At 35.0% G+C, this 9,751-nt stretch overlaps 1 protein-coding gene across 1 annotated transcript; it reads right to left on the minus strand.

The window, feature by feature from the left end:
* Positions 1–154: 154 nt before the first annotated feature.
* Positions 155–9,751, minus strand: LOC121407154 (39S ribosomal protein L38, mitochondrial-like). The gene is made up of 8 exons (XM_041598097.1): positions 9,595–9,751; positions 7,476–7,607; positions 6,306–6,514; positions 5,667–5,739; positions 4,931–4,976; positions 3,539–3,697; positions 2,464–2,600; positions 155–1,753 (listed from the first exon to the last, which is right to left on the minus strand). Exons 1-8 carry the CDS (start codon positions 9,695–9,697, stop codon positions 1,638–1,640), a joined length of 975 nt encoding a protein of 324 aa, XP_041454031.1. The 5' UTR covers positions 9,698–9,751; the 3' UTR covers positions 155–1,637.

Consider the following 9,751-nt stretch of genomic DNA (forward strand, 5'->3'; position numbering starts at 1 on the left):
CAACCTCCATCTTCCTCATCTTCATCCACTCTCTATCATATCTACTTCTTCCTTCTCCCTTATTTTTGCTCTTTGAAATAACTAAACAAAGAATCTGAATCTAAAATAATCTATCTCATTTTAATACAAGTATTATCTTAACAAAACAAAAAACTTCAACAAAAACAGACAGGGGGTATTTCCTTATGATGAAAGTTGAACTACATTGACTGCATGCAGGGTTTGAAATTGCCTTTCCAGAGGCCTGTTTCATCAGCACTTGTCAACAACTATCCTTTCTGTTGACTGGCTGAGTATCACAAACATGTTACTATGGTAACAGTGGGAGCAAGACAACTTGTCATTGCCAACCAAAAATTACCTAAAGGCAAGCATTTCATGAATCATTTTTTTCAGGGATATTCTCTTACAAATTCATAAGGAGCCAATCAGATGCAAGGATTTCAGTAGCTTGTAGGTGTACGTGAATATCCCTGTTTCATGAAATGCTCCTCTAATCCTCAACTATTTTTTTTTAGTAGGAATGAATGGATAAAGAAGTGTTGTTAAGAAGTGGGAAAGCTGGCACTTTGGATATTGAACTAATTGGTCAGGTTCAACAATATATATGGATGCTAAGGTCATAAATCACCAACACAAGTGGCATTTGTTTAAGCTATCAAATCTTGTACATGGGTTTGTACAAAGCCAATCATGTTAAGAACCGATTACATTATTACTTTTTTTGTGTGTGAATATGTCTGTGATCCATGTGCTGATCCTATGTGGGAAGATCCTTTTAAATATCATAGGGCATTGCATAGACTGATAGTTTAAATGAGAAATTGAGTGCTTCTAAGCCAATAAAACCTAAGGAAAATTGTCAGAGATGACAACTTGTCGGATGCAAATGTTGATGAATCGCTCCCCTCATCATAACCTATAATCCTGTCAATGACAACTTGAAGGTCACTGAAAAGTTGTCATTCAATTGGAATATCCCTTGAATCCTGTCACAAACATTCTGATCCACTCCTACAAACCCATCAATATGACCTTGAAGAGGCTTACTGTTCACCATGTGTTTAGTCCTAAATACGACTGTTGAATTGAGGAATTTAGAGAGATTAAAATTAAGAGATAAGGAAAGAGATAGATGGGAGTAAGAAGTATCTTTCATGAGATGAGGTGAAGTCCTGAACAGGACTGCAAACCAGATGAGAAGTGATGACACGGAAAAGAATAGTAGATGAGTCAAGTCTTGAGAGAAATGAGTAGATGCCTAGAGGAGAGACGAAGCGATGCTCACATGATGATCATCACACCTACTCTCATAATCACTTCCCTACCATCCAACTTTCACCTCTATCAATCCTACATCCAACTGACCTTTTCGAGACTAATCACAAGGTGAACCGTAAGCCTCTTCTATGATGTTCATAGACTTGTTAGTATAACAAATGCACAGTTTCAATAACAAGTTCATAATCAGTTCATCAAATTGAATGTCAGTAGCTCTATACTGTTATTTCAAATGTGTTATTATAACAATATAAACAATATTATACACAATAGGACCCCTGTAATGTTATGAAACCATCAAAATATCATCACATTATTATGAAGTAGCAAAAAATGTCCGATATGGCAAAGCTGTGTCAATCTTTTGGTAAGAATTTTTTGAGATAATGGATTGGTTTTCGATGTGGCCATTTCTGTTGTGGAGCGATGTACTGCTTGGGCGCATCGTATTCAAACACAGGTTCTCTCATACCTGCATTTATCAAGAACAAAATTTGAATAATAAAATCAAAATATTAATATCATAAAGCTACACAGATCTCTCCTTTTTATACTCTCTTCTTCCCTTACTTTTTTTCTCCTTTTCACAATAAATGAAGATGCAGCAATGAATATTTAATACATTGAATCAGTTTTCAATCCATTTTTTTATTATTTCATTGAGGAAAAAGCTTAAATAAACATAATTTCATGTGAAAAAAATACAAAAGAACAAAAGGAATATAACATCATTAGCTTGCTCATTGAACTTTGAAACAGAGGGTCGTGGGTTCGAATCCCAGCCATAGCGTAATTTCCTTCAGCAAGAAACTGATCCACAATGTGCTGCACCCAACCCAGGTGAGGTAAATGGGTACCCGTAGGAAGTAATTCCTTAAAAGGCTGTGTGCGCTATGATCGCCTAGCTTAGCCGGGTAATATAGGAGCGCCTTGAACACTAGACGAGGTGGATATGTGCACAATATAAATACCCTATATTATTATTATGAACATTCATGAAGACATGAATAGAACTGTTTCACCAAAATAATGCAATTTTTCAAAATATCATAATGTTGTTATTCCTTGGCCGATTTGATCAAATTTTCAGTGTTTTATAAGTTTTATTTTTTTCTTTTTTTATGTAAAATTCATTATTTTCAGCCTCAAGAATCCCTTTAAGAAATAAAGACTTTGACTTACAAAGGGTTTGGTGAAAAGTTGATTGAACTGACTGATCCCATCGACTCTGAAAGAACCCCAAACCAGCAGGTGTGATCACGTCTTGGTATTTAGCGTAAAAATCTAAGGTCTTGAATCTCCTGGCAGATAAACTATGGCTATCAAAGATGAAGACAAAGAATGAAATAAACAAGATTTAGTTTATTCAAGGATACAGCTAAGTTCTGGTTTAGACTTTGCATGAACTGTTTAAAAGTAATTGAGGAGAAAGTTGATCATTGCACCTAAGAATGGATGTTTGCTTGAAGTAGACCTTTAATGATTTTAAAAGTCACCTACATGTTATATCCATTATTGAAAAAAGTACACACATATAAAAACAAGATTACTGAAAATAAACGTTTTGAAATATGAATTAATGATAAGATTGTAAAATACCACCCTGATATAGCACATGAAGAGGTTCATTACATTTGCTTCAGCTACGATTGTTTTGATAAAGAATCTGCATGTTATTAATACAAACATAAAACCTAACACTACTGTATGCCATCTAAGATATCAAGACCAAAGAAAATGTTGCAGGAGCATAGTGTTACTGAAGAGCCATCCTTTGCAGAAATTCTGCAGATGAGGGGAAAAATTTATGTCACTCACTTCTTAAAGGGGGAACTAAGTCAAATTGACCAACACAGTTTGTGATTGCTCATACACTGTGTGTGTGTTATAAATAGCAAGTCTTAAAAAATACACACCTTTCGAGATAACCATTAATGATACATAGAATAAATTTGCCTTTAATAATTTTACTTGGATAGAGATAATGAAATGTTTTTGAGAGAAAAAACTTCCTCTGCTAATTGTCAAACTAATCATAGTGGTATGAATGGAATAAGTAGTGAATTTAGTGTTGGCATTCAAGTAGGTTTATATTACAAGACTACACTGCTCATAGTGTTGCATTGTGGGTCAGGAACCAGGTCATATATGAGTATTTGGGGACTTGAGGTGGCGCTATTATTACACTTCTAGTTTGTATCTGCTTTAATTCATTTCCAAACATTTGAAGTGGGGTGACCTTTGGTCAAAATCTTACCATGGCAACTGCTGTTGTTCTTCATCAAATGATATCCTTGATTGTTGTTTGAATAAGATGAAGATAAGCCGATGATATCCTGTACCTCTAACAGGGAAGGGGGTTAGATAGTCAACTAATGTTTCACCTTCACCTATCCTATTACCAGGAATGTTGCCTCTGTTAAAATGAAATCAAATCAGATGAAAGATGGCAGGGAAGAGGGTCATTCTACTGTTTGAATGTTTCTCCTTGATTAAATTTTTCATCTGGGCCCAATTGCAATAAAAGTTACTATCATAGTAACTTTGCCATTCAATGGTAACTACCATGGTTACAATGCTAAGCAGCCAATCAGAATCAAAGATTTCAAGGAAGCTAACACTAGATGGCAAAGTAATACCATAATAGCAACTTTATGCAATGGGGCCCAGGAATGATCCCTGCAATAGGCATAAAAATGATTTTGAAAATATAAAATCAATTTACTGGTACTTTCCACAAGTCAAATATTTGCTCAAGTCAAAGCAATCTTTTTTTGGACCAGATTATTCAAAATATGTATACATAATATACCTCTCCTAAGTTGTATTTCACCTACATCGAACAGATTTCTGTGGTCCGAAAGATTTGACATGATAAAAATTAATTGAGATGAATTCAAATAAGACAAGAAATCTGTAATACAATGTTTTGCAACAGATTGTAAAATGGAGATGGCCAATCGATCCATACCCACATTCAACAAATCAGATTTGTTGTTTGAAATCTAACATTGATTGCAAATCAACATCTCGGCTTACCTCAAATCTTTGATATAAACGTTTCTGATTACTTTTAACATATATGTTGGCTCAAAGTATTTTTAGGAATAAGTACTGAAATAATTTAGTCAAACATACACAGTAGAAGACAAACAACTTATTCCTACAAAAATGTATTTCATGCAACTTCTAGTACTTTATACCAAAGAAAGCAAGATATGAACTGGATCAAATTTTAAGTGTAGCTGATAGAAGTCAAAATGGATCAGTATTCAATAAAGCATCTAAGAAAGGGTCACCTGTCATGCACAAAATTATAAACAGTATTATGAATACTGGTGTACAGTCAGATGGGGGCTTGAGGGGCCATGGACCACTCACATTTTTACCACCAAGCAAAAAGGAGAAAAAGAAAAGAAAATGGGTGAAACATATTATCCTCTAAATATGATGCCAAACTCTATCACAAAATATTACTAAATATTTGTATTGAAGCAGTGACAATTTTTGTTCACTCACAACTTTTTAGAAATTTTGCCCCATATACCATGTTTGGCTCCCTCAACATTTGTGGCTCTTGACACTACTGCTTAGGAAACACTATCTTGGCTAGGCATATTTAAAACAATTGTACACAATGCATACTTACATTAACCAATGTACATATTCAGCATCATTGTCTTGTAGATGTCCATCTGAAATTATATGAAAATATAAAAAAGATTAGGCATTTGAACAAAGTAAAAACTGTCATTTTCACAGGATTCCTGCCTCTAAAGAGCATTTTCCCCTATCAAAAGCAATGGGGATGCAGGCAGTACAGCAACATGATCAAGCTTTTGAAGTTCACTTTTCCATACTTTTAATTTGGGACACTGTTATCCTGCAGGACTACAAATCAATTCAATGAATCAATTTTAATCTCAACAAAACTACAAAATTCTGTATAATTGGGAAAAGCACAAACCTTTATAAAAGACCTGTTGTCAATGTAGATCAGAGTATTACTAAAATTGCATCCATTCTGTTGACAATTTTTTGTATTAAAAAATGTCCATCCTCAGTAAGTCTTAGAGAAGTGATCAACTTTGTTTTTTAGTGGCCCAATTAATTTTTATAAATTGCACATTCTAAAAATTTTAAAGTGATATTACTTGTGCAGGGGATACATCAGATCATGTCATACCCCTACTGTAACTTTTTTATTCAATATATTTGATTAAAAAAATAACTTTATGGAATTTATATTAGATTGATATGTGAGAGCTGCTTGTATCAGTCTCCTATTCTTCTGCAATATGTTTCTGAATTTACTAAAATCAACTTGCCATTCCCCTTTAAGTAGTTTGCCTAATCCAGTGATTAACAAGATAGGATTAACTTACCAGGATTAGTCAGAAGTAGTGTCCATAAACTATCATCAGAAGCGGAATAACTAATATCAGGTGCTTGAGCAGACTGTAATTGTGAAAAATAATGAATTTGTGTGTCAAGTCTAATTCAAAGTCTTGCTGCATGTTCAATTGGTAATAAGTCCTAAAATAAGAATGCTATAAGTTTGTTTGCCAGAACAGAGGGGGAAAAATGGGTTGGTCAGTTTCTTTTTTGGTTTGGATTTTGCCTGATCAAGCTCGACAATGACGTGGCATCACCATACATGTACAGTCAAGATTGAGTGCAGGCTTCCCATTACTGCTTCCCACATTCTGTGTTTGAGGTAGTGTATACAGGAGGGTTTCCTCAAAATAAATGCAGCCGTAGAAACATTTGCATTCGAAAAATACAAATCAAATGGAAATCAAAGATTTTGGTGTGAAACTTGGGACATCTGAATACAACATCTTCAATAATACTGTAAATGTTCTACGTGCCATTGGCCAGAAAAAAATGCGATGAGATAGCCATTACTTATTACTTTTTCTTGTATCATTCCATATCAATAATACCAACATTAATCTTTCATTGATTATGTTCTAAGTCTGCTACTACTTTAAACTTAACAGAATTTTTTTCACAGAACCTACCTCTGATGGGGTGACAATGTTCCCCCTGAAAACCGGTACATGTTCACCTGACATCTGACTGTAGGATATTGAGAGGGGTACATAGGGCACAAAGCTGGCTCCATCAAATAAATCTTTGAAGATACCATAATGACTGGCTACATCTCGTATGTGATATGGTCCGCTAGTTTCTTCCCAGACTTCTTTGACTTTATCAAGAGGAATCTTCACTGCATTTATTAGAAATCAATCATTTACAACACAGTGATTAAAAGATAACAGAAGCCAGTTAACATCTTCAACACCAAAATGATCTTCAGTAATCACACTCAACATCACATAATATCACTGATTAAATCGTGATCATGATTATGCAGATTCATCATATCATCCTCAAATCACCCAATCACTTTCATTGTGAATTTCTTATGGAATGTTACTGGTTATCTCACCAACAATAGTGTTTGCTTAATCATAGGTGAAAAATGATTTTATGCAAACAAGTGATACATGAGATTATTTACAGGTGCATTACTTTATTCTAAAAAAAGAATAAAATACAATTTCAAACCATTCAAAATTGATCTAACATTTAAACAATGCTATGCCACTTGTATTGATCAGTACCAGCCGCACTGAAATGTTTTCAGTACTGACAATGTGCTAACGGAAGCCCTGTAACAACTGGTAATGTTGTGGCAATGCCTAATGTCACAGCAATGCATTCAGTGCTTGACAATTCACAAGATGTGACTACATGTAGGCCTAATGTTAGTGCTCTGTTAGGCTAACAATGTTTCTGTGTAGCTGGCACTAGTTTCCACAAATTCAAAGTTGAATACAAAACTAACTAATGCTCCTAAAAAAAATCTCAAAAGGTTTATAAAACAATAACAATGAGCAGTTTTTTAAGAGAACAGTGTCACATAAAATCACCTCAATAGAGTCAAAGCATTTGATTGTAGAATATAAATACATTTAGCCCTCATTTTCATTTTCACATGTGATTTGTCATCTGTAACTTGTTGAGTAATTAGTAAGGTGGAAACATTTTATTCAAGAAGAGCTCATCTTCTTACGATATTTCTAAATGAAATAATGTTGTGTACATGATGTAAATATTACGTTTATTATTGTGTTGTTCGAATTTGAAAAAGAAAATATATAAATTGATCTTCAACTTGAACTTACATGTTCTGTGTCTTGCCTCAGCTTCTAACTGGGCTTGGCTTCTGCAGTCCCTGATAGCCGAGGCTCTACTCCGCCTGATAATCCTCCTCTGTCTGTGAGGTGCAGCTAATCCAATATCAACACCATGGGAAGCTGAAAACATCCACAAATTATCAACAATTATCATCAAGACATCATACCTTGTCTAGGATTCAAAATAAACCAAGATTACCAGGTACTCTGAAGATCAGAGACTGTAGTCATGATTTTGAATTTGGAGTTGGGGACATCATATCAAATGTCCCCATCATGATTTGTCATAGCAGAAGAAAAAAAAAAGCTTTCCTAATTCTTATCAGTGAGATATACATCAAGTTCATGATTAATAACTTTTCCTGTCTTATTTTGAAAAAAATTGAAAATATTCAGCTACCGCTTCCTGCTCGTATGAATGAAAATTTTTTTAAAATGCAGTTCGCACTTTACATGTACTAAATCTACTTTTGGGCAATTTGCATTCTGTTCATGGATTAAAAAGGTGATTAAGAAGAATGATCCAGGGGACCAACAAGCCTGCAGCATCCCTATTAACGGCACAAAAAAGTTGTTTAAAATTTAAATGGAAAAGAAAAAAGTGGAGAAAGATTAGGAAAGGAGCAATAAAGAAGCAAAGTAAAGTGAATAAACTAGTATAAAGGGGCGGGGAAAAAACATTCACAATGCTGCTTGTGTACATGTATAATCTATCGAGCCCGCATACGTCACAACATGTATGAAAACAAACACATTTTTTCTACTTGCACTTAATTTAGTTTGAGCTTTCTTTCCTTGACATTGTCATTATTTTAATTTTCATGTACCGGTATTTTTTTTTAAATGAGACTTTTTAAAGGGGAATCCAGCCTTGGCCATAGAATGTTGTGTTGGGAAGGAGAAAAATGAATTAAACAGAATGGTGAAAGTTTGAAAGAAATCGGACAAGCAATAAGAAAAATATAACTGCTTTAAAATTGAGATCACTAATACCATGTAGATTTCAAATTGGCAACTGGGTAAGTAAATTATGACAAGGGGCAAGGACAACTTTCCCATAGGCCATGTACTTTATTATCAGGGATTTGTGGTTTTCTCCTAAGTACCCATTCCCCTGGGGCAGTAATCTAAATATAACCCATGTAGTATATTGTTTAATGTCCTCATGAAAGAAAAATATAATTTGAAATAAAACTTTTGGGAAAAATGACATTTTAGCCATAATATGTATTGGAGTACATGGAAGAGTAGTCCTTGCCTTACATCACTATGACATCACATAAGCGGCCAATTTGAAGTCTCCATGGGTATAGTGATTACCAATATTTACAACTTTAAAAAATTCATAACTTTCTTGTTATTTGTCCAATGTTGTTCAAAATTTCACCTATCAACTTGTCTGATTTTTCTTTTTCTTATAAAGACAAGGTTTCATTTGGGTTGGATTCCCCTTTAAGAGTAGACACTAACACTGATTAGTGCATAGTGAGAGGTAGTGTAAATTAATAATCTCGCACATAGACATAGCACCGCGTTTGGCAGTGGATTTCTACGAGTGCTTGTGGGTCGCACGTGCTGCAACGCCACTAGCACTAGTACAACAATACACCAGTCGATGGACTGCAGAAGGACTTCTGGCATCCACAACATCTGACTTCTTTGGCTTGATTTTTCTGTACCCGGCAGCATGTAATGAACCCTTGACCGAGTCTTCACTCTTTCTTGGCATGTGAGTGTGAACATGTCATCATGATCATGATCATCATGATCATGTGACATGTCGGAGTCATAGTGAGATAACCATGTTGTTTATGAATCAAATAAGGGAAAAAATGTTACGTTTTCTCGCCCTAATCTTTAAATATCGCGCTCTCATTTTTTATTTACTGACAGACGTAAAACAATGGTTCTTTCAAGTGAAGTACCCGCACCATGCGTACGGACGGTAATGCATTGCCGACCGCATGATCCGCTCTCGGCCGCCGCGTCTGGCGGTCCGGGGGCAACAGGCGAAAGGCCACTGCAGCTGCCGTTGCGTGATGATGCCTGATGAAACTGGAAGAAAAAAAAGCAAAACATAAGTGCTCATTCACACATTTACACCTACCATTTTGTGAAAGGAAGTTGTGTGATGTTACGAACGTTCTGACAGAATTCAAACCTCTATTCAAATACGCAGTCCTCTGCATACAAGAAACAAAACAAGCCATTTTCGTGGCGATAGTTTTTCAAAAGTGTGACAATCGTGCAAGCATGTAATGGTG

Source organism: Lytechinus variegatus, chromosome 2 (genome assembly GCF_018143015.1).
Source record: "Lytechinus variegatus isolate NC3 chromosome 2, Lvar_3.0, whole genome shotgun sequence".
In the NCBI taxonomy this organism is placed as follows: Eukaryota; Metazoa; Echinodermata; class Echinoidea; order Temnopleuroida; family Toxopneustidae; genus Lytechinus; species Lytechinus variegatus.